This window comes from Amblyraja radiata, chromosome 10 (assembly GCF_010909765.2).
Source record: "Amblyraja radiata isolate CabotCenter1 chromosome 10, sAmbRad1.1.pri, whole genome shotgun sequence".
Taxonomy (NCBI): Eukaryota; Metazoa; Chordata; class Chondrichthyes; order Rajiformes; family Rajidae; genus Amblyraja; species Amblyraja radiata.
In genome coordinates, this window is record NC_045965.1 from 53,766,822 (window position 1) to 53,792,378 (window position 25,557).

Genomic DNA, 25,557 nt, shown 5'->3' on the forward strand with positions numbered 1-25,557 from the left:
CTTTAAGTTCAGAACCGTTGTTTCTGAATTAACAATGTCACTCTCCATCCTAATGAAGAACTCAACCATATTATGGTCACTCTTGCCCAAGGGGGCATGCACAACAAGACTGCTAACTAACCCTTCCTCATTACTCAATACCCAGTCTAGAATAGCCTGCTCTCTTGTTGGTTCCTCTACATGTTGGTTTAGATAACTATCCCACATACATTCCAAGAAATCCTCTTCCTCAGCACCCCTGCCAATTTGATTCACCCAATCTATATGTAGATTGAAGTCACCCATTATAACTGTTTATAACTGTCTATAACTGTTTATAACTCATGATCTTATACATCTCTATAAGATCACCCCTTAACCTCCTACGCTCGATGGAATAGGGACCCAGCCTACTCAACCTCTCCCTAAAGCTCACACCCTCTAGTCCTGGCAACATCCTCGTAAATATTCTTAGCAACTAATCACACCAACATGGTGCAGAGATTTCATCCAGTTACTTAGGGTTTGTGGAAAGTATGGGAAATAACTTTTATTTAGTTGCCTAACTTAAAAAAAAAAGTTCTCTCAAGCTGGTAATTTCACAGCAGAGACCCGATGGGCTGAAAGGCCTGTTTGCATGCTGTCTGCCTCTGAATAAGTATATCAATGGCAGAGAAGACTTAGAAGACTCAAAGTGCTTAAGTAAGTCTGCAGATCAGGCAGCATTTCTAGAGATAAAGGATAGGTGATGCTTAGAATCGGGGCCCTTCTTGGATGTGCAGTCTACCAGGGAGTACAAATACCTGGGAGTGTACCTGGACAGTAAACTGGACTGGTCCAGGAACGCTGAGGCCCTGTACAAGAAGGGACAGAGCACCTGTACCTTTTGAGAAGGCTCCGCTCCTTCAACATCTGCAGTAAGATGCTACAGATATTCTACCAATTGGTGGTGGCCAGTGCCATTTTCTTCGCTGCCGTGTGTTGGGGCAGCAGGCGAAGGCTGCGGATGCCAACGGGATCAACAAACTCATCAGGACGGCTGGCTCCGTCCTGGGGGTGGAGTTGGATTCATGGGAGGTGGTCTTGGAGGGGAGGACGCTCCTCAAACTGCTGGACAAAACAGCTCACCCTCTCCATGACACACTGGTCAACCTGAGGAGCACCTTCAGCAACAGACTGGTTCCCACCAAGATGCAGAACAGAACGCCACAGGAGATCCTTCTTCCCCGTGGCTATAATACTGTACAACTCCTCCCCCTGCTGTCGTGGGGTAGACTGAGACTGACTCCCCCCCCCCCCCCCCCCCCCCCCCCCCCCCCACCTCCTCAATTTTTGCACATCCCCCAAAGCCTTTCCACTCGTCACTTTAATTTCATGTTTGTGTTTTTTTATAACTGTTGGCAAATTAATTTCCCTCCCAAAGTTCTATCGTATCGTTCTTCAGATTGAATGCTGCTGTCCCACAACACAAGTAGTTGGTTGGATAGTGTGGATGGGGCATGTTGGTCGGCCTGGGCAAGTTGGGCCGAAGGGCCTGTTTCCACTCTGTTTGACTCTATGACTAAAACATGAATTAAGTGGCGGATGGGACTGTACAATCCCATGGGTTGGATATATCCTCTGACATAAACCGTATGTATTGTGTACCTGATTGTCAGGCTGTGGAGAATATTTGTCAATGCTGCTGCTGTGACATTGGGAGCATGGATATGGAAATCCCCTCCTGTTCCAGTCTTTCCATGGGGTGAATAACTATCACCAGTGTGTGAGAGCATGCGATTATAGTGCAAATCGCATGTCGGCGAAATACTGACAGTCTTCCAGGTTTTTGCTGATAACTTCACCAAGCATTTAAGTAAACTCATTCTAAATGAGCGGAAATGACTGCTGCATGTTCTGATGCGATTAGGAATGCTGAAACAATAAAGAATCGACTGGAGGAACTCAGCGGGTGGAGTAGCATCTGTTTGGGGAAGTGAAATATTGACATTTCAGGTTAATACCCTGCATCAGGACTGAGAGTGAAGAAGGACAATAATCAATACAAAGTGGAGGGTATGAAATCATGAGAGGAATAGATTGGGTAGATGCACAGAGTCTCTTGGCCAGAATAGGTGAATTGAGGACCAGAGGACATAGGTTCAAGGTGGAGGGGAAAAGATTTAATAGGAATCTGAGGGGTAACGTTTTCACACAAAGGGTGGTGGATGTATGGAACAGGCTGCCAGAGCAGGTAGTTGAGGCAGGGACTATCCCAACATTTAAGAAGCAGTTAGACAGGTACATGGATAGGATAAGTCTGGAGGGATATGGAGCAAACACAGGCAGGTGGGACTAGTGTAGCTGGCACATGTTGGCCGATGTAGGCAAGTTGGGCCGAAGCGCCTGTTTCCACACTGTATCACTCTATATATCTATGACAATGAGAGGACGAGTGTTGAAAGAGGGACCATTTGATGGATGAAGGAGGGGTGATGCATAGACCTTTGTGAAAATGGAGGATGACAGGGACGAATTGATGCCATGGATTCTGGAACTGGCAAATTAAGGATTGGCAGCTACATTTAATACAATCACTACCACAAGGATGGACCATCGCTGGCAGTGTTCCATCATTGACTGTACCTTCAGCTTCTCCCTGGCTACTGTGTTGAATCATCTGCCTGTAGACAACTGAATCAATATCCACCTCTCCAATTATTCTTACTCCAATTCTGCAAATGACGTGATATTTGCTAACAGCTCCCTGATTCACCCTCATCACCCAGCACTATGCATCATGTCAGGCCACCATCTCACAAACCATTACTGATTTCATCATCTTGATGAATAGATAGATTCTTTATTAGTACGGGAGTTAGAGGTTATGAGGAGAAGCCAGGAGAATGTGGTTTGGGGAGGGGGGGGGGGGGGAGGAGAGATAGATCAACCATGATTGAAAGGCATGATGGGCCAAATGGCCTAATTCTGCTCCTATTATGACCTTATGACCTCTGGCGATCTTCCCTCCAACCATATAGTTGGAACTTTGTGTGTTTTTTTGGTAAAACCAGCATCTGCAGTTTCTTGTGTCTACTATGCATCATTAACTGGTGCCATCCTGGTTAGCTGGAGGAATTACTTTATACCATCAACATTTCTGAAACACAGAATATATAAATCTAAACTGCCATCCCATCATTGCGCTGTACTCTTGTTTGATGATGCATGATAGGTGTTTGAAGGACTGTAAACTTGTATGATAGCTTTTAAAGTGCAAAAAGAACATTGCAATCTTTGCACTTGAATGTGTCCAAGCTATTCCCTTTCAGCACCACAGATAGAAAGTTTGCACTTGTTAATGACTTCCTTGTGTGAAAACATTCTTCCAGACAGATATTAACACATGCTTCAACGTTCCATTTCTTCTGAGTTATATCATTTTTACAAGGTACCATCTCTGTCACATTTTCCAAAGTTAATTTTTCCTCTCACCTCACTGCTGAGACCCACCTTGGTTGTCTTCTCTTGAAGCTTTTCTTTTAACATTACACCTTAAGACGTGCTCTGGGCTATAATGTTGATTAAGGAGATCTAATTCAACTTTTCAGGTATCTCTGCAACATTCACAAAGTTTGGACACAGCCTATTTTATCTTCCATGGTCCTGTGCACACAGGTCTATTCTATTTAGTGAGAGATGCTGCCTGTCAGATTGAGTTACTCCAGCACTTTGTGTCTCTCTTTGGTATAAACCAGCAGCTGCAGTTCTTTGTTTCTATATTATATTTTATTTTAACTCATCGATGGATCATATTTCTTTTCTTTCACAGGTTCCTAACTGTTTCCAGAGACCTGTTGCCCTCCTGCACCTTGTACGCTCTTATCTACAAACTAACGCATCAATGTTGTGTGTCAGCACTGATTTTCAAAGGACTTCACCCACAGTTCATGTGGCACGTGGATGATTCACTAACTACATTCTCAATCCAAACATCATTCCCCTAACACATCACCCTCTGCATCTTGCCCTCAGTTTCTTACCCGTTTTCCTAGATTTCACCTTAAATTCATACATTGAGAGATTGGATGATGGCGTCTTTTCCTGGTGCATCAATTCGATGCTGTGAACTACACTTGTCTATTTTGTAGGAAGACCCTTGGGATTGGGGCTCTGAGGTGACTGAGGCCAAATGAAGGAATGGCGGGCTCTTTCAAAGATGGGGCAGGAGTTGCCCGATGGGGTTGGCGGTTAGGTGGTTTGTTTTGTTTACTTTGGTTTATAGATACAGCGTGGAAACAGGCCCTTTACCCCACTGAGTCTGAGCCGACCAGCAATCCCTGCACACTAATGCCCCTGTCCCACTTAGGAAACCTGAACGGAAACCTCTGGAGACTTTGCGCCGCACCCAAGGTTTCCGTGCGGTTCCCGGAGTTTGCAGGTAGTGGAAGCAGGTAGGGAGACTGACAAAAACCTCCGGGAACCGCACGGAAACCTTGGGTGGGGCGCAAAGTCTCCAGAGGTTTCCGTTCAGGTTTCCTAAGTGGGACAGGGGCATATCACTCTCCTACACACTAGGGACAATCGACAATTTTTACCAAAGCCAATTAACCTACAAACCTACATTTTTGGAGCGTGGGAGGAAACCGGAGCACCTGGGGAAAACCCACATGGTCATGGGGAGAACATACAAACTCTGTACAGATAAGCACCCGTAGTCAGGATCGAACCCAGGTCTCCGGCACTGCAAGGCAGCAACTCTAGTGCTGCTGCATTGGTATGTTAGGCATGTGTTCCTTACTCCAATTAAACTAGGCTCGCATTAATTAGACCATCCTTCAAGCATTTTTCTCAACAGAACCCTGTTGGAGTTAGGCTTCTCTCCTTGCTGATTGCCACTTGGTGAAGCAATCAGCAAGCACTCTGATACTGAAGTTGCTAGCTTGTCTCAATCTGAGATTCATACCAAGGATTTTACATGGGCCAATGTAGAAGTTCTCCTCCTTCTCATCCACCATTTGCAGGCTGCTAATTAGCACCTTGGTGTTCTCTCTGATGCTGCAGCATTCTAAAATTGTGAGGGAAACAAAGAGCTGAGTAGGCGTTTGAAAAACTCCAGAGGCAAGGAGATTGAGAGTCGATGTAACCTTGACCTCCAAGGAGAGAACCATACATGAATGGAAGCAGGGTCCTAGGTCATCCTGCAGCAATGCATGCATTCCTGTAATGAGGGAGGCGCAGTGGTAGAGTTGCTGCCTTACAGTGCCAGACACCTGGGTTCGATCCTGTCTACGGGTGCTGTCTGATCAGAGTTTGTACATTCTTCCTGTGACCGCATGGGTTTTTCTCCAGGTTCTCCAGTTTCCTTCCACACTACAAAGTCTCACAGGTGGTGTACGAGGATCGGTGGCTGCTACGGACTCGGTGGGCCGAAGGGCCTGTTTCTACGCTGTATCTCTAAGTGTAAAGTCCAAAGAGAGCATGGGAGAACTTGAGCCTCTGGACATATTGCTCATCAGAGAGGGGGTTTGGTGTCTCTCGAGAGTCCATGGGAATCGGTTTTCACTGATGGGCACATGTTAGGCACTTGCCCCAGGGTCCCAGACCTGCAATGAGTGGCCAGACATTAACGTAACGATGCTTCCCAGGAATAGATTGTTGCCCATGAAACTAATTTATTAGTATCTCAGCAGCTAGCTAAATACTGGGGAAAGCACCTGCTGTTTGTTTAACCAGAGGCAGTGTTTGAGCAGACTGCAGTCATACTGTATCTGGAGGTGACCACTTAGGTCTTCCAATGTCCACAGTGTGTCCCTTTTATGTAACAAAGAAGCAATGGAGTAGTGTTATGTGGTCCTAGTGGTACTCTATTCAACTCTGGTCGCAGTTTGTACCCATAAGCACCATTTTACATCAGTGAAGGTGAAAATGTAGGGCAATCCTACCACAACTAGAGAGCTGTCCTGAACGACTATCCACCTCATTGGAGAACCTAGGACTATCTTTGATCGGACTTTACAGGCTTTATCTTGCATTAACGTTATTCACGTTATTCCCTATCTCATGTATCTGCACAATGTGAATGGCTCGATTGGAATCATGTACTGTCTTTCCGCTGGCTGGTTAGCAGGCAACAAAAGTTTTTGACTGTAATTCGGTGTACGTGACAATAAACTAAACTAAACTCAAATGTGCGCTGCCTGAATAGTGACGACCCTGTATGTGTACCTGATGCAAGGAAAGCCATGGGAGACACCAACATGAATCATACAAAGAAATGCCCAGGCCACACATCCTCAGTGGTGTCATTTCACCCAATTTACTGGTATGTGCAGGAAGAGGGAATCAAAGTTCAAAGCACTACCGTTTGGGCCTTTTGGTGTGGATTGCAAAATCTAGGAAAGGCAATCAAAGTGAAGGATGTAAATGAATTTCAAAGCGAGCTGGAGGGGCATGTCCTGAGAAAATCAACTGAAGGGCTTGGGTAGCAAATTAAACTGTATGCGCTTTGAAAACTTACCATGCATTCTCAAAATTCCAGATACATCACACCATTATTGTTTACTGGGGAGACCGCCTTATTGAAATACTTGATGAGGTTCTTGCCTCTATCTAAGCAGAGTGCTTGTTACTGGGAGAATGTCATACATGTAATACTGAAGACTGCTTCTGAGAGTTGATTGTGGTATTATACTTGCTACTGGAGCCAGACCAATTCATATTGATTAGATTTGCAATGGATTTCATGAAGATTTACAATATTAGCTGAATTACAATCCGGTACCTATTTAGTTAGTCTAATAAATGACGGCAGCATTCACCAGCTTCATCCATTGCCACTCTTGGTATCCTGAATTGAATACTTGGATTTGTTGCTTGGATCTCATTTATAGAGCTCTTTAAATCAATCTGGAACCATCATTGCAGATGGATAATGTCCCATGGGTAAGCAGTCACAGATGCTTATGTAAATGGCTGTCTTTGTGTGTTCAGTGGCCAGTTGCTCATCTGATATGTTAATTTGGCAACACAGAGGCATTTGGATAGGCATATTGACATGCAGGGAATAGAGGGATGTGGGTTATGCACAGGTAGATAAGAGATGGCATGGCATCATGTTCAGCATAGACCTTATGAGCCAAAGGGCCTGTTCTTATCCTGTACTGTCCTTCTTCTTCTTGCGTATGGCGTGCATAGCCTAATGTTGTAAGACAACTTGCTCTATTTGATCTTATTTGATTGTGCACGCCAGGTTGATTGCATTCGTTGAAACAGGTGAAGGTTGCAATCTCCCACCCCCTGTACTGTCCTGTGTTCTATGACAAAATAAAGCCTCTCTAAATCTATAAGATACAGTTCAAAATCGCACAGGTGCATTGGTAATGTTGCTGCCTTACAGTGCCAGAGAGCCGGGTTTGGTGACTACAGGTCAGGCACGTGCCGTGAGTGAATACTCAGGGTAGGCAGTCAGTCGGCTTTTAAAAAAAAAACTTAAACCGCGCATGCGCAGATTGTTCTCTCCGTAAAAATAAAAAATAAAAATAAAGACAGTAACAATTCAATTTGTCCAAGGCTTCCAAGTCTCCTTTATTCTGAATTACTGAATGGGTGGGGGGTGAAGGGTGACGGCAGGTGGAGAGATGGTGGGAAAAACTGGAGCACAGGGAAAAGTTGAATCAATTGTCATCTTAAGGCCAGCCCCTATCCTGCACACAAGGGACAATTTACAAACTTTACTCAAGCCAATTAACCTACAAACCTACAAATGTGTTTGGAGTGCAGGGGGAAACCAGAGCATCTGGGGAAAACCCACACGGTCACAGTGAGAACGTCCAAGCTCCGTACAGGCAGCACCTGTAGTCAGGATCGAACCAGGGTCTCTGACGCTGTAAGGCAGCCACTCTACCACTGCGCCACCAGTAAAGCCTAAAGGTGGGATCATTCTTACTATGTAAACCATGAAAAAATAAAAAATGCAATTTACCAACCAGAGATGTGCAATAATAATATCCTGAGAAAATAAAGTCAGTATTAAAATGAATCCTCGTTTCAAACTATGATAGATTATCTTTTAAATTATCATGTTGAAATGCTGTGTGGTTCTGCATACAATAATTTATATCTGAAATAGTGACTAATGCATAAGCAAACATGACAGCTAACCTCCTCCACCAATATCCCACAACGAGATATAATAAGAATGACCAGTTAATATTTTGTCTCTGGTGATCTTGATTGATGGAAATGTGGTCTAGTATGCTAGGAGAATTGTCTCCCTTTTCTCCATGGTACAAAGAGATCTTCTAAACCAATGAACCAAACAGAAAGAATATTCCATGAAAAATACCATTTTGCAATACTGTTTCAGTACGATGGCTAGGTTATTGATCAGATCTTCTGTAGGGTTTCATAGTGAGAGGATTTGAGTATAGGAGAAAGGAGGTCCTACTGCAGTTGTACAGGGCCCTCGTGAGACCACACAGGGAGTATTGTGTGCAGTTTTGGTCTCCTAATTTGAGGAAGGACATTGTTGCTATTGAGGGAGTGCAGCGTATATTCACCAGGTTAATTCCCGGGATGGCAGGACTGACATATGATGAAAGTATGGCTCGACTGGGCTTATATTCAGAGGAATTTAGAAGGATGAGAGGGTATCTTATAGAAACATACAAAATTCTTAAGGGATTGGACAGGCTAGATGCAGGAAAAATGTTTCCCATGTTGGGGGAGTCCAGACCAGGGGTCACAGTTTAAGAATAAGGGGTAGGCCATTTAGAACTGAGATGAGGAAAAACATTTTCATCCAGAGAGTTGTGAATCTGTGGAATTCTCTGCCACAGAAGGCAGTGGAGGCTAATTCACTGGATGTATTCAAGAGAGAGTTAGATATAGCTCTTAGGGCTAACAGAATCAAGGGATATGGTGAGAAAGTAGGAACAGGGTACTCGATTCTGGATGACCAGCCGTGATCATATTGTATTGCGGTGCTGGCTTGAAAGGCCGAATGGCCTATTCCTGCACCTACTTTCTCTGTAAGCCAACCGGGAAAAAAAAAACATTTTATGCTTATGTATCACATTAACATATGTTTAAATTAAAACTAAAAATAGAATCCCAATGGAATTGCAAAAAGGCAGAGGCTGTTGGTCTTTATCTCTGTGAGCAATTTTGGGCACCATATTTGAGGAAGGATGTGCTGGCCCTGGAGAGGGTCCAGAGGAGGTTTACAAGTATGTTCCCAGGAATAAGTGGGTTAACTTATGTTTTACTTCGGAGTCACGTGAGTGACTACGTGAAGAACCCGCCAGGACCCATGCGTGAAATATCGCTTCACGCATTGCGAAGCGACAGGCGGGGTGGAGCGTTCCCCCGCAGCGGTAATTTTGAAACCGAGACCGCAGGTAAGTGAATTACTCTGCGGTCGTTTTTTGTTTCCCGCGCTGTTTTTTACAGGGGGAATCTGGACAAAAATAGAGTCCACAAGGGCTGCGTCTAAAGCTGGCTGGGGAGGACCGCGGAGTTGCGGGCTGCCAGCAGCAGCTGAAGGCACCAGCATCACCATGAGTGGGATCTGCTGTGCCCGACTTGGCACCCGCGCCGGCCAGATCAACACCACGGCCGGGCGGGAAGCCTATACAGAACAGAGCCGTTGACTCTGACAAGTCGAAACGGCAAGCGGGGGCGGGGGCGGGAGCATTCCCCTGCAGCGGCAAGTTTAAAAAAAAAACAAGGCTGACAGGTAAGGGAATTACTGCGGTCGTGTTTTGTTTCCCGTGTATGTTTCGTACAGGGGAAAACTATGGACAAGAGTCCACAAGGGCTGCACTGGCTGGGAAAAACCGCGGAGTTGCGGGCAGCCAGCAGCAGCCAAAGGCACCAGCATCACCGTGAGTGGGATCAGCTGTGCCCGACTTGGCACCCGCACCGGCCAGATCAACACCACGGCCGGGCGGGAAGAATGCGGAGGGAGCGTTCCCCCGCAGCGGCAAGTTTAAACCGAGACCGACAGGTAAGGGAATTACTCTGCGGTCGTTTTTTGTTTCCCGTGCTGTGTTTCACAGGGGAAACTATGGACAAGAGTCCACAAGGGCTGCACTGGCTGGAAAGAACCGCGGAGTTGCGGGCAGCTAGCAGCGGCTGACGGCACCAGATCACCGTGAGTGGGATCAGCTGTGCCCGACTTGGCACCCGCGCCGGCCAGATCAACACCACGGCCGGGCGGGAAGGCTATACGGAACAGAGCCGTTGACTCTGACAAGTCGGACTACAAGTAATGCCGCGGGGACCAGCGTTGCTGGGGCCAAATGGAGCGGCTTATGGAGCAGATGCTCCAATGTGACAGACTCCGGGAGATGGAGTCTAGTCACCATGGGTTATACAAAACACCCACAGCAGCACCTTACATAGGGCTGCACAGTGCATCTCCCTCGTCAGAGGGGAGTACTGGGGGTCAATTCTGGGCTGACCCTGAAGAGGGGTTTGCTGAACAAACAACAAGTGTGCAGGGGGTGCAGGAAGGAGAAAGAAGGAGCTCGATGAGAGGACCTCCTACACTCAAAAACAGCACCCTCACGCACCCACCAGCAGAGCAAGACAATCAGAAGCTGGTGAAAGCTCAAAGGCCGGACATACAGGACAGCAGTCTTTTTTAGGCCATGGCCCAGACCGGTCTTCGTGGAAAATGCGCAAACCTTTGAGAATGAACTTTGAGATCCGCACTCTCCTGAAGTCCAGACACAGGGCATTCACCTCCGACGATACAGTGGCCTACATGAAGACCAGATACGACCTTGGTAAGGCCATCAGAAAGGCCAAAAGGGACTTCTGCTCCAAACTGGAGGACGAGACAGATGTTCGGCAGCTGTGGCAGGGTCTGAATGCAATCACCTCCTACAAGGCAAAACCAGGAGGCAGCTCGAATGCCGGGGTAACATCACTCCCTGACGAGCTCAATGCGTTTTACGCACGCTTTGACAGGGAGAATACTGATGTGCCTTCCCGATCCCCCATTCGCTGCGATGGCATTTCAGTCTCAGTCACAGAGGCCGATGTCAGGAAATCCTTCAGAGGGGTGAACCCCCGAAAAGCACCTGGTCCTGATGGTATACCCGGCCGTGTTCTAAAAACCTGTGCGGACCAACTGGCGGGAGTTTTTACGGACATTTTCAATCTCTCACTTCTGAGGTCTGAGGTCCCCACCTGCTTTAAAAGGGCATCAATTATACCGGTGCCCAAGAAGAGTAAGGTGACATGCCTCAATGACTATCGACCAGTGGCACTAACGGCGGTGGTGATGAAGTGCTTTGAGAGGTTGATCATGGAGCAAATCAACTCCTACATCGACAAAAACCTGGACCCACTGCAGTTCGCGTACCGCCACAACAGATCAACGGTGGATGCGATCTCGCTGGCCCTCCACTCCGCACTGGACCACTTGGACAACAAAAACTCATATGTCAGGCTGTTATTCATTGATTACAGCTCGGCATTTAACACAATCATCCCCTCCAAACTGGTTACCAAACTCGCAGAACTGGGTCTCTGCGCATCCCTCTGCAACTGGATCCTCGACTTCCTCGTCCACAGACCACAGTCTGTTCGTATTGGTGGAAATGTGTCAGCCTCAATAACAATCAGCACGGGAGCACCTCAAGGCTGCGTGCTCAGCCCCCTGCTGTACTCACTCTATACCCATGACTGCGTAGCGAACCACAGTGCGAACTCCATCATCAAGTTCGCTGACGACACCACTATTGTGGGGCGTATCACTGATGGGGATGAGTCAGAGTACAGAAGAGAGATCGAGCAACTGTCCATATGGTGCCAGCGCAATAACCTGGCCCTCAACACCAGCAAAACCAAGGAACTGATTGTGGACTTTGGAAGGAGTAGGAGGGGGACCCACAGCCCCATTTATATCAACGGGTCGATGGTTGAAAGGGTCAAGAGCTTCAAATTCCTGGGCGTGCACATCTCTGAAGATCTTTCCTGGTCCGAGAACACTAATGCAATCATCAAAAAAGCACATCAGCGCCTCTACTTCCTGAGAAGATTACGGAGAGTCGGATTGTCAAGGAAGACTCTCTCTAACTTCTACAGGTGCACAGTCGAGAGCATGCTGACCGGTTGCATCGTGGCTTGGTTCGGCAATTTGAGCGCCCTGGAAAGGAAAAGACTACAAAAAGTAGTAAACACTGCCCAGTCCATCATCGGCTCTGACCTTCCTTCCATCGAGGGGATCTATCGCAGTCGCTGCCTCAAAAAGGCTGGCAGTATCATGAAAGACCCACACCATCCGGGCCACACACTCATCTCCCTGCTACCTTCAGGTAGAAGGTACAGGAGCCTGAAGACTGCAACAACCAGGTTCAGGAATAGTTACTTCCCCTCAGCCATCAGGCTATTAAACCTGGCTCGGACAAAACTCTGATTATTACCAACCACTTTCTGTTATTTGCACTATCAGTTTATTTATTCATGTGTGTATATATTTATATCATGGTATATGGACACATTTATCTGTTTTGTAGTAAATGCCTACTATTTTCTGTGTGCTTAAGCAAAGCAAGAATTTCATTGTCCTATACAGGGACACATGACAATAAACTAACTTGAACTTGAACTTGAACTTGAACCCCAAACCCAAACCCAGACACCGGCGCCTCAACCTCCTCGAAGACTACACAGGAAGGAGTAAACTTTCCACTAGTAACCATGGAGGTAGGTGGGTCTGGTCCCTTACTAATTATAGGAAGTGTGGATAATACACATATCGGTGGAGATTACACTTCTTTTGGGAGGCATGGAGTGCATAAACAACAGACACTTATATCCTAAACAGTATCCAGGGATATACCATTGAATTTGTGCACAAAAATAGCCCCAGTTCAGCATGTACCGAACCAAACGTTCGTACTTTCACGATAATAAAAATTGGAAGCACATGCTGAACTGGTGAGACTCCACGCTAAGGGGGTTATTGAAAAAAGATGGTGGTTGTCGCATCATCATAGATTTGACCAAATTGAATACATTTGTGCAGTATATTCATTTCAAAATGGAAACCTTTGTTACTGCCAAACAATTGATTTCCACAGGCTACTTCATGGCCAGCATCGACCTAAAAGATGCTTACTATTCAGTGCCTATACGGACTGATCACAGACGTTATTTAAAATTCAACTGGATGGGCAACTCTGGTAGTATAGAGCTCTACCAAATGGATTAACATCAGCCCCAGGCTGTTTACAAAAATTTTGAAGCCAGCCCTATCGTTTCTTCGGAAACAAAAACATATGATCATGGCCTATCTAGATGACATATTGATTGTGGGCTAAACTTTGGAATTAGCCAAACTAGCTGTATCAGCCACCAAACAATTGTTTGAGAAACTGGGGTTTATCATCCATCCAGTTAAATCTAAACTAACGCCTTCCACCATAATGGATTATTTGGGGTTCACTATTGACTCAGTTCACATGTCGCTGACTTTACCAAAGGACAAAGCTACAGTCTTAACTAAGGCCTGCAACAACCTCATTGACATCAGTGAACCATCTATCAGATTGGTAGCAAGGGTGATTGGCAAAGAAGTGGCTGCTTTTCCAGCCACACAATTTGGACCTTTGTATTATCAAAATTTACAAAGGGCAAAAATACAAGCACTCAAAATTAATGCTGGTCATTTCGACAGACCAATGAAGCTACCAATCAAAGCAATTATGGAATTAAAATGGTGGAGGGATAACATTCAGCATTGTTCCAGCCCTATTATTATCAGCAACCCCTCAGTGGTGCTACAAATTGATACCAGTGCACTTGGTTGGGGTGCTACCAATTCCATCTCCAGCTGTGGAGGTAGATGGAATGCACAGGAGGCATCATTACTACAGCCACTTGGCATAAACTACCTTGAAATGTTGGGTGCGTTCTATGGCCTAAAGTCATACTGTTCTGGAATATATCACCAGCATGTTAGACTACAGATTGACAATACCACCGTGGTGGCATATATTAACCATATGGGTGGAATCAAATCGACATCATGTGACAATCCGGCTAATACAATTTGGCAATGGTATATCCAGAGAAATATTTGGATATCAGCTACTTACCTACCAGGTAACCTAAATTCAGTGGCAGACACCAGGTCACGTAAATTCAATGAAAACATCGAATGGATGTTGGATATAAAAGTATTTGCTGATATTGTAGCACGGTATGGAACACCAGATATCGATCTATTTGCATCTAGACTCAATCACCAGTTACCAAACTATGTTTCTTGGGAACCAGACCCTGGGGCATCAGCGATAGATGCTTTTTCGCTGCATTGGGGGAAATTGTATTTTCTATGCATTCCCTCCTTTCTGCCTCATCAGTCGGGTATTACGCAAAATACAACAAGACTCGGCTTCTGGTATTTTGGTAGTGCCTGATTGGCCTAATCAACCATGGTTCCCTGTGATACTCGACATGGTCTTAGAACCATGTATCACCATCCTGAAACGACCAGATTTGTTGGTTCATCCCGTAACTGGGGATAGCCATCCATGTCATAATACGACAAACTTATTAATTTGTAGAGTTTAAAGAAACCTCTACTGGAACTGGGACTGACGGACCGAACATTGAACATTATCTCAGCGGCTCACAGGCAGTCCACCAAAAAACAATATCTGGTATACATCAGGAAATGGGAGATATATTGTCACAGAAACAACATCACTTACAGCTCGATGAACATAACGTCTGTTCTGGAATTCCTGGAAGGCCTCCATTATGATGAGGGGCTCAGTTACAGTGCCATTAATTGTGCCAGAAGTGCCCTTTCAGCATATCTATGGCGAGGATCAGAGCGTCATTCTGTTGGGACTCACCTCCTGGTAACCAAACATATGAGGGAAATTTTTAATATCAATCCCCCAAGAACCAGGTACTCTCAAATATGGGATGTGAGTATTGTCCTAACGTTGCTAAGGAACTGGTCTCCAGCAACAACTCTGTCCCTGCAAAAACTGACGCATAAAACAGTCATGCTGATGGCTTTGGTCACAGTACAAAGGGTACAGTCTTTACATAAGTTAAGGCTGGATAATATTATTTCTTCAACAAGAAATATACCTTTTCATATTCACGAATTAGTCAAACAGAACAGACCAGGACCATCAGGCCTCAAAATAGAATTTAGGGCTTACCCTATAGATGATCGTCTCTGTATAATAAGACGTTTATTGTTATATATGGAGAACACCAAAAACATCAGAGGCTATGAGATGGCACTACTAATCAGCCACAAGCAACCCCACAAAAAAGTGTTGGTTCAAACTTTTCCAGATGGCTGAAACAGGTTTTAACAACAGCTGGAGTGGATACTAACATATTCAAATCTCATTCCACCAGGGCTGCAGCTACATCGGCAGCTATGGAGTTGGACGTACCGTTGGACCAAATCCTGGAGTACAGCAGGATGGTCAAGGGAAAAAACGTTCCAACAATTCTACCATAAACCAGTGGTTAAACCTGGAACTTTTGCAGAATCAATTTTAAGTTCTGTAATATGATTTCACCCCATGAAATAGGGGCTATAATTTGTTGTTAATAACTTTATCATGGATTTCAATGTCGGATTCATGTTTAAACATGTTAACACAATTCCTCCCTTAGTCAATTAAGGCAGATGTGATGCATGGACTCGTTTCCACGGCATGAAATCACAGAGCTTTGAAATCTTCACGTAGTCACTCACGTGACTCTGAAGTAAAATAGTAAGATTAAACGAGAACTTACCAGTTCGAAGTTTGATCATTATTTTATGAGGAGTAACGTTGAGGGATTACGTGCCCTCCGCTCCCACCCTTGATCATAAAGTTCAACTGGTATCCTCTTCTCTAATCTTACTATGTTCAGTCATTACTGTTATCTGTGATTTCACACCGCTGCTTTGAAGAATGACACGCATGCGTCCTGGCGGGTTCTTCACGTAATCCCTCAACGTTACTCCTCATAAAATAATGATCAAACTTCGAACTGGTAAGTTCTCGTTTAATCTTACTATTAAGTGTTTGACTGGACTGGGCCTGTACTCGCTGGAGTTTAGAAGAATGAGAGGTGACCTCATTGAAATGTACCGAATAGTGAAAGGCTTGGATAGAGTGGATGTGGAGAGGATGTTTCCACTAGTGGGAGAGTCTCGGACCAGAGGTCATAGCCTCAGAATTCAAGGATGTTCCTTTTGGGAAGGAGATAGGAAGGAATTTCTTTAATCAGAGGATGATGAATCTGTGGAATTCTTTGCCCAGAAGGCTGTGGAGACCAAGTCAATGGATATTTTTTATGGCATAGATTCTTGATTAGTACGGGTGTCAGGGGTTATGGGGAGAAGGCAGTAGAATCGGGTTCGGAGGGAAAGATAGATCCGCCAAGATCGAATGACGGAGTACACTTGATGGGCCGAATGGCCTAATTCTGCTCCTATTACTTATGATTTCAGATTATTTCAGATTCAGATTATTTAATGACCAGACAGTCAAGCTGGTGGAATTCATGTTCAGTACAGGATGTTACACAATAGGCTGATTCCCGTCAAACATAACATAAAACACAACAACATACAGTATACAGAACATGCACGAGGTGGCTATGTGATGTTGTCATAGAGTGTTCAGAGTTCGAATTGCATATGGGTAGAAACTGTTTTTAAATCGTGATGTTTTGGCGGGCAGTGAGCTGTAGCGCCTTCCTGACGGCAGCAGGTGGAAGATGTGGTGAGCTGGGTAGGAGGGATCAGTAATGATTTTCTTCACCCTTGACACGGACCGTTTGAGATTGAGTGATTCTATTGATGGGAGGGGAGTGCTGATGATTTTGGATGCTTTGTTGACAATGCGCTGTAGTTTATTACGGGAGTGAGTGTCTAAACTGCTGTACCAAACTGTTATTGATGAAGTGAGCATGCTTTGGATGATGGCTGTGTAAAATCGGATTAGGAGATGTTTCCTCACTCTGAACTTCTTGAGCTGACGGAGAAAGAAAAGTCTTTGGTTGGCTTTTTTATAAATGTGATCTGAATTGATTTTCCATTTGAGGTTATTGCTTATGTGAGTGCCAAGAAATTTGAATGAGTCAGTGGTGGATATGGGTTCGCCGGAGATGAGTAGGGGGGGTCTTGGGTTGTGCCTTACATCTGAGATCAATGATAAGTTCATGTGTTTTTGATGTGTTGAGTAGGAGGTTATTATCTGTGCACCAAGTGACTGCTTTGTGTGTTTGAGTGCGGTATTCTGTTTCGTTGTTGTTAGAGATGAGACCTATGATGGTTGTGTCATCTGCGTATTTATATATTTTAGCAGGTATTTTATAAGATACCTGCAATATATTAGATTTTTTTTACTTTAAGGGTTCTTTGGTTTGAGTTTTTACAAACACAGAAATAGTAAAAAACATACTTTGCTGGAATAAATAGTCATCAGGGAATCTGCGTGAACTATTGAGGCTAAAGATAGAAACTTATACAATTATTTTAAAATATTCTTCGAAACACAAAGTGTTGTGGGAAGTCAGTGGGTCAGGCCGCATCTGTAGAGGGAATGGACAGACGGCTTTTTGGGTTGAGACCCTTCTTCATTCAGTCTGATGAAATATGTTGCTCTGCATTTATGTTATGTGCTTATTAGAACTTAAACCTGACACCCTAGTCCAGCACTAAAGGAATATTGTACTTTCTCAGAACCTTTCAAGGTATACAACTGGTTCCATCTCTGTAGATATGGAAGACCCTATGACACGACTTGGAAGAAGGAATGTGGGAGTTATCTCCAGTAAAAACACAGCTGGATGGGCTCAGCTGTGGAGCAATGTTTAAGGAGGCCAAGGGATATTCAACGTTTCCGATTGAGACCCTGCATCTGGATTTTTGTCTCCACATATGCTGCTCGACCCTCAGAGTTCCACCAGCAGTTTATTTCTGTTCCGGACTACAGTATCTGCTCTCTCTTGTGTCTCCGAATGTGTCTCAGACTCTTGGGTTATATTTATTGCACAATCAATATAATTAAATTGATTATCTGGGCACTATCGTATCATTGTTTTGGACATTTATTGTGCTCATTTGGCTGCCTTCTCTGCTTCATGGCAACAGTGTTTCACGAGACATAGAGTGACACATCGTGGAAACAGGCCCTTCGGCCCAACATGCCCACACTGACCAACGTGTCCCATCTACGCTAGTCCCACCTGCCTGCGTTTGGTCCACATCCCTCCAAACCTGACCTATCCATGTACCTGTCTAATTGTTTCTTAAACGTTGGGATAGTCCCAGCCTCAAACACCTCTTTTGGGCAGCTTTTTCCATACATCCACCACCCTTTGTGTGCAAAGGTTGCCCCTCAGATTCCTATTTAATCTTTTTCTCTTCTCCTTAAACCTATGTCCTCTCGTCCTTGATTCCCCTACTCTGGGCAAGATATTCTGTGCATCTACCCGATCTATTTCTCTCAAGATTTTATACACCTCTATAAGACCACCCCTCATCCCCCTGCACTCCAATGAATGGAGTCCCAGCCTACTCAACATCTCCCTATAGCTCAGACCCTCTAGTCCTGGCTACATCCTCGTTTTGGTGTATATTAGTGTTGCAAAAGGAATTATATTAAATTCCTATACATTTTGTTGCTTGATAATTACTTGCACATTCTTGCAGATGCCGTTGGGTTGAACATATTTTTGTTTGACTAAAAGAGACATTTTTAGAGCATTTGTCAGAATGGTTTATAGTTGTAAGACCGTGTTTAATGAAGAAAATGTAACTATCTCGCACAATTGTTAACGGGATGTCACACTTGCTTGAATTTCATAAATTCATAAGTTCTAGCAGCAGAATTTGCCCATTTGGCCCATCAAGTCTACTCCGCCATTCAATCATGGCTGATCTATCATTCCCTCTCAACCCCATTCTCCTGCCTTCTCCCCATAACCCCTGACACCTTTCCTTGAACTTTTGGGAAGGTGTGATTCTGAACAATGGACTCCTTATATAAACTTCAAATTTCAATATATTTAAAAAAATCTCATCAGCTACAGAAAAAATTTGATGACAAATGATAGTGGTGCAAACATCTGGTTAAAAAATAATTAGATATAATTATGCATTGAAGATGCAATTATGTTAGATTTGGGTCTTAGGGCTAATGGAATTAAGGGATATGGGGGAAAAAGCAGGAATGTGGTACCTGTACTGATTTTAGATGATCAGCCATGATCATATTGAATGGCGGTGCTGGCTCGAAGGTCCGAATGGCTGACTCCTGCACCTATTTTCTATGTTTCTATGCTTCTATTGTTATAATCCACCAGCAATCAGTTTCCTATGTAATTGTCCTGTGATTAGATTCAATTGGCAATGAATGTTCAAGTCTTAATGAAAACTCGGAGGATTTAGGTAAATTATTTAGATGCGAACTAAAACCAAATCAAACCTGTAATTGATGACAGTGGTTTGTGTGTTGGAATGTCCATGTTTTATTTTGCTCATTTTAAATTGCGATAATCTCTTTATTATTTACAAGATAATCGTGGGAGAAGTGGCTGTGTTTTTTCTTCAATCAGCTTCTAAGGAGTTTGGAGATCGGGAGAAGGCAATAATAACTGGAGACTGTTGTTACATCAACCCCTTGGTTCGCAGAACTGTTAGGTTCCTTGGTAAGAGTAACGTTTGAAGTTCTCTGGAAAAAGCCTTCCATTTTACTAGGCTCTCCTCTCTAAGTAAATGAGAAATAGAGTGTAACTTTTTTTGTATTTTGATTGATATATTTCCTTTCCAGTTGTGTAACAAAAAATCTTTAACAAAATATATTACTATTTTCGCAAGTTAATAATGCCAAACATTGAAAAGTATAATGGAAATTATCGTAATTTTCTAGCTGAGAATTAACTAAAAATGTGTTAAGTGTTTTATATTCTGCTGCAATCAAAGAAGGGTTAATTCCATTTTTCTCAATGATGACTACAGCTTTCTGGCTTTCTGTCACAGCTCGATAGTAAGACAGAAGATAGACACAAAATGCTGGAGTAACTCAGCAGGACAGGCAGTATCTCTCGATAGAATGATTGTGACATTTCAGGTGGAGAACATCCTTCAAACTGAGAGTCAGGGGGAGGGAGACACAGAGATATGGAAGGGCAAGCTGTGAAAATGAGACATCGAAGGGGACGAAGTTCAAGAAATATATAGAATTGATCATTGTTTGCTATGGGAAGGTGACAACGAAGCATACAGAGATAAAATGTAATCATGACAGTCAGACTGGTCTGAGAACTAGGATGGGGGAGGGATCAAGACAGAGGGAAAACAAGGGTTACTTGAAGTTGGCGAAGTCAATATTCATACCGCTGGTTGTAAGCTGCCCAAGCGATATATGAGGTCCTGTTCCTCCAATTTGCATTGGGCCTCACTCTGACCGTGGAGGAGGACCAGGACAGAAAGGTCAGTATGGGAACGGGAGGGGGTGTTAAAGTGTTTAGCAACCGGGAGATCATGTAGGTTTAGGCGGACAGAGTGGAGGTATGGCTTTTGCAGGGGGTGGGAGATTGTACCTTTCATGTGGTCCGCCCTGTTTTGACGAATGCAATCAACCTGGCGTGGACAATCAAATAAGATCAAATAGAACAAGTTGCCTTACAACTTTAGGCTGTGCACACCATATGCAAGAAGACGCTTTTGCAGAATCTAAATAGACAATAGACAATACGTGCAGGAGTAGGCCATTCGGCCCTTCGAGCCAGCACCGTCATTCAATATGATCATGGCTGATGATCCACAATCAGTGCCCCATTCCTGCCTTCTCTCCATATCCTTTAAATCTGCTATCCCTAAAATCTATGATATTGAGGTTGGATTTACTGTATTGCATATTTGTTTTTACAATGTTCATATTTATGATTTGGGCTGAAACACAAAGATGTGGGATTGGCTGATGAAAGATTTATTGAAGTAGTAGTTTTTACTATATCTCACTGAAGCAGAATAGCAGGTGAGAATCTTTGTGACAACAATGACTATTGCCAGCTGATAACACAAGGTGCTTTACAAATATGTGAAAGGCGGTCTCACTAATTGGACATGAGTCAAATATCCAGTGAAAGCCAATTTACTTTAGGATATTGCTATCATTGCTTTACATTGGTATGCAAATGGTTCATTGATTGAGTGATTGAAAGATACATCATGGAAACAGGCCCTTCAGCCTAACAAGTCCACGCCAACCATTGATCACCCATTCACACTGGTTCCATGTTATCTGTCTTTTGCATCCACTCCCTACACAATACAGGCAATTTACAGAGGCTAATTAACCTAGAGGTCCCACCATCTTTGGGATGTGGGTGGGACAGTGGTGCAGCTGGAAGAGCCGCTGCCTCACAGAACCAGTGACTCAGGTTCGACCTTAACCTTGGGTGCTGTCCGTGTGGAGTTTACACGTTCTACCTGTGACTGCATGGGTTTTGTCCATCCGAGTGCTCAGGGTTCACCCCATGCCCTCACATGTTAGAGTTTGTTGGTAAATTGGTCGCTGTAAGTAGGGATAACACAGAACTAGTGTGAATGGGTGATTGATGGTTGGCACGGACATGGTGTACCGCAGGGCCTCTTTCCATGCTATATATCTACAGTAATGCAAATAAACCAGAGAAATGAGGCCTTTACATCTGGCCTTCTATTAAAACTTAACTTTAAGGTTATATTTTATATTATTGTATCAAAATAATTTGTTCTTTCCTGATACCCAAAATATCATCTAAAGTTTCAAATGTTTAAGAAGGAACTGCAGATGCTGGAAAAATCGGAGGTAGATAAAAATGCTGGAGAAACTCAGCGGGTGAGGCAGCATCTATGGAGCGAAGGAATAGGTGACGTTTCGGGTCGAGACCCTTCTTCAGCCTGAAGAAGGATCTCGACTCCGTCACAGGGAAAAGGTGCAAACTCCACACAGACAGCACCCGCGGTCAGGATCGAACTTGGGTTCCTGATGCTTTGATGCAGCAGCTCTACCAGCAGTGCCACCATGTCACTTGGTTTCTATCAATCCCAGTTCATTACAGTAAGGTAAATAACCACAGCGTTCATTCTGAGGTGTGGATTAATGTCAAATAACTTTGAACAATTTGTCTGAAATTCCCTAGCCACCTCTCAAAGTGGGCTGTTAAATCACATGCTTCAACAGGACTAAGTCCTTCAATAAAATAGCAAAAAAACATTTCAACTTGAAGCATTGAGCATTCAAATACTAATATCCCAAGGGATAATTTCAAAGCTTTTGTGTTTTTTTAATGACGTTAAAAGGTGACTGTCTTGTTATGTGTTGTGGATTAGGTCTGTGGAGAATATATTTGCAATTATCTTTTTTCCCGTTAAAACAACAAAACCATTCCCTAATGTATTTGTCTTTATCTTTGTCTCTAAAATTACTTAGATTATAATATGGTAGAATTATGGCAGATAACTGAACTATAAATGCATCTACAGTCTTTTTGTGTCTCCATAACAAAAGTTGAAACTTTAGATAAAAATGCTGGAGAAACTCAGCTCCAGCATCTATGGAGCAAAGGAATAGGTGACATTTCGGGTCGAGATCTTTCTTCAGGCTGAAGAAGGGTCTCGACCCGAAACGTCACCTATTCCTTCGCTCCATATATGCTGCCTCACCCGCTGAGTTTCTCCAGCATTTTTATCTACTTTTGATTTTTCCAGCATCTGCAGTTCCTTCTTAAACATTTGAAACTTTAGATGATATTTTGGGTAGCAGGAAAGAACAAATTATTTTGATACAATAATTTAAAATATAACCTTAAAGTTAAGTTTTAATGGAAGGCCAGATCTAAAGGTCTAGCTGCCCTTTACACTGAGTGTGTACTTCACATTTTGAAACCAAAGCCTGCAGGGAGAGATTCTTATTGACAATAAAACAGCTGAATACATTTAAAAGTAAAATGATTTCCAGTTCCATTAACATCCACTAAAATGTTACTTGAAAACATTATGCTTCGGCTTTTATGTTAGAATCATAGAGAATCCGAGAATCATATTACATGGAAACAGGCCCTTTGGCCCAGATCGTCCATGTCAACCCAGATGCCCTTTCTAAGCTGGTCCCAGCTACCCGCATTTGGCCCATATCCCTCTGTATGCATCTGTCCAAGGGGTGCATTTGTTTTTTTGTTATTGCCAAATGAAATTCCTTGCTGACTTTCCTCACTTTATCCGATGTTGGAATGTAAATCATGGCATAGTGCAATGTTAAATGAATATGAAGTACCCAAAATGATGGCTTGAGTAACAAATCAAATTATTTATTTATTTTTCTGCCTGGTGGACCTGGCATCTGTTAAGATCAATAATGTTTAATAATGTCATTTTTCTGGCATTTTTTTTCAATGGATGTTGAATAAGCCACATCGGATTTTTCCAGGCTGTCTCCTTGGTTACTGAATGGGAACTGATGGTCCTCAATAATGACTGTTCATTATAATGTCCATTCATCTAAATGCAATGAAAATTGCTTTCAGTGTCATAGAATGGCGATCCTCGAATCGACACTAGTCTGTGATCTGATATCATGATGCTCAAATCTGGAATACACTGTGTTCAAATGTGAATATAGAGAATATAGTGAACATAAACATTGACCTCCAACTTCAGGTAGTCCTTGCTTTCTCCCCTTCCCAGCTCTCCCATAGCCCACCTCTTCCTTTCTTCTTTTTACCCGTGGACATTTTTTATCATCATGAAAAAATGCCCCAACCTACTTGATGCCATGAGTACCTACGACTAGCATCACGACCTGCTCGACGTACCTACGACCTCCTACGACCTTGTGATGACCATGCTGCGAGCATGAGTCAAGGGCAAACTCTGCAGAGGTCGTGAATTAGGTCGTGAAAGTGGGATTGGCCCAAGTCATATTCATTCAGGCCCTGCACAGAAACCTTAGGCTCACCTGCCTGGCATTTTTACCCTTCTTTACCATCAGCATCCCCGAGCACTCAACCTATGTGACAGTGCCAGAGACCCGAATTCTTTCTTGACTGCGGGTGCTGTCTGGGCTAAGTTTGTACGTTCTCCCTGTGACTATGTGAGTTTTCTCTGGGTTTCCCCATTTCCTCCCACATTCCCTGGACATGCAAGTCTGTAGGTTAATTAGCTTCTGTAATTTGCCCCAAGTGTATAGGATGCGAAAGGAGCACAACATGGAACTAGCATACGGGAGATCGTTGGTCAGAGCGGACTTGTTGGGCTGAAGGGCCTGTCCTCACGCTGTATCTCTAAACTAAACTAAACTATGCTGGGTCCAATGTGGGAACATTAGTTTAGGGAGACAGCCCATGTCACGATAAAACCACGCTGTTAAAAATAGCCTGGCATCCTGATCAGCATTCCAAGCTAGGTCAGAGGTTGAATGTGCCACATTCCTGGCTGAGGTTCTAAACCAATCTTGTTCTTTTCAAAAGTTTTTTAAAAGCTGCATTTTGACAATTTATTTATTGTTCACGGGACACAGCCAAAACCAATCAATAAATGTTCACTTACATTTATCTGATTAATTCTGGCAAGCCGCAGTCTTCCTCCGATTGATTCTGAAACCCTCCAGTCCCCCTCTCCAGCTCGTCCAATTAGGAAATATTGGCAGTTCAATCACTCTCTCAAAGGCTAATTCTGTCTTGTGACTTTCAACGACCGTCCTGCATTAAAGAATTGACTAAACATTGGCTTTTGGTCAATAAGCAGTGTGACCAATAAGTCTCCCAAATTGTACACCTTTGATCGCCAGGGGCTGCTACAGATTGGTTGCATTATACAATTTACTCACGTACAATTGACAAAAGGTTCAAATGAAATTGCTCACAGATGCACATTCAAATCCAAAAGCATCAGCTCAGAATATGATTTAAATATTACAAGATTAGAAATCTAGAAATGTTCAAAATGCTTCATGGTTAAACGGTGAAGCATCTATAATTTTATAATGGCTGTGAACCCATCAGACTTTTGATTGCAGAATGCTTTCAAAATGCATATCCATCTTCTCGTGATTTAAAGTGAATGCAGCCAAGTAGAAATTGAAGTCAAATGTAATTGTCAATATCTCTCCCAGTTCTTTTATGGTTCCATGTTCCCAATTGCCAGCGTATCAGATCAGTTCTGTTTTGTTTATTGTCACGTGTACCGAGGTACAGTAAAAAGCTTTTTGTTGCTTGCTAACCAGTCAGCGTAAAGACAATCCATGATTACAAACAATCCATTTACAGTGTACAGATACATGATAAGGGAATAACGTTTAGTGCAGGGTAAAGCCAGGAAAGTTCGATCAAGGATACTCTGAGGGTCATAAAAGAGGTAGATGGTAGTTCAGCACTGCTCTCCGATTGTGGTAGGATGATTCAGTTGCCTGATAACAGCTGGGAAGAAACTGGCCCTGAATCTGGAGGTGTGCATTTTCACACTTCTATATACCATTTGCCTGATGGGAGAGGGGAGAAGAGGGAGTGGCCAGAGTGCAACTCGTCCTTGATTCTGCTGCTGGCCTTGCCGAGGCAGCATATCTA

The 25,557-nt window shown here is 43.7% G+C and overlaps 1 protein-coding gene across 1 annotated transcript in view; it reads left to right on the forward strand.

The window, feature by feature from the left end:
* plppr5 (phospholipid phosphatase related 5) overlaps positions 1-25,557 on the forward strand; it is a 109,968-nt gene that overhangs the window by 37,283 nt on the left and 47,128 nt on the right. Inside the window, exon 2 of the mRNA XM_033028883.1 lies at positions 19,524-19,656. Coding sequence (XP_032884774.1) covers positions 19,524-19,656 — 133 coding nt within the window. The remainder of the gene's footprint in view (positions 1-19,523; positions 19,657-25,557) is intronic.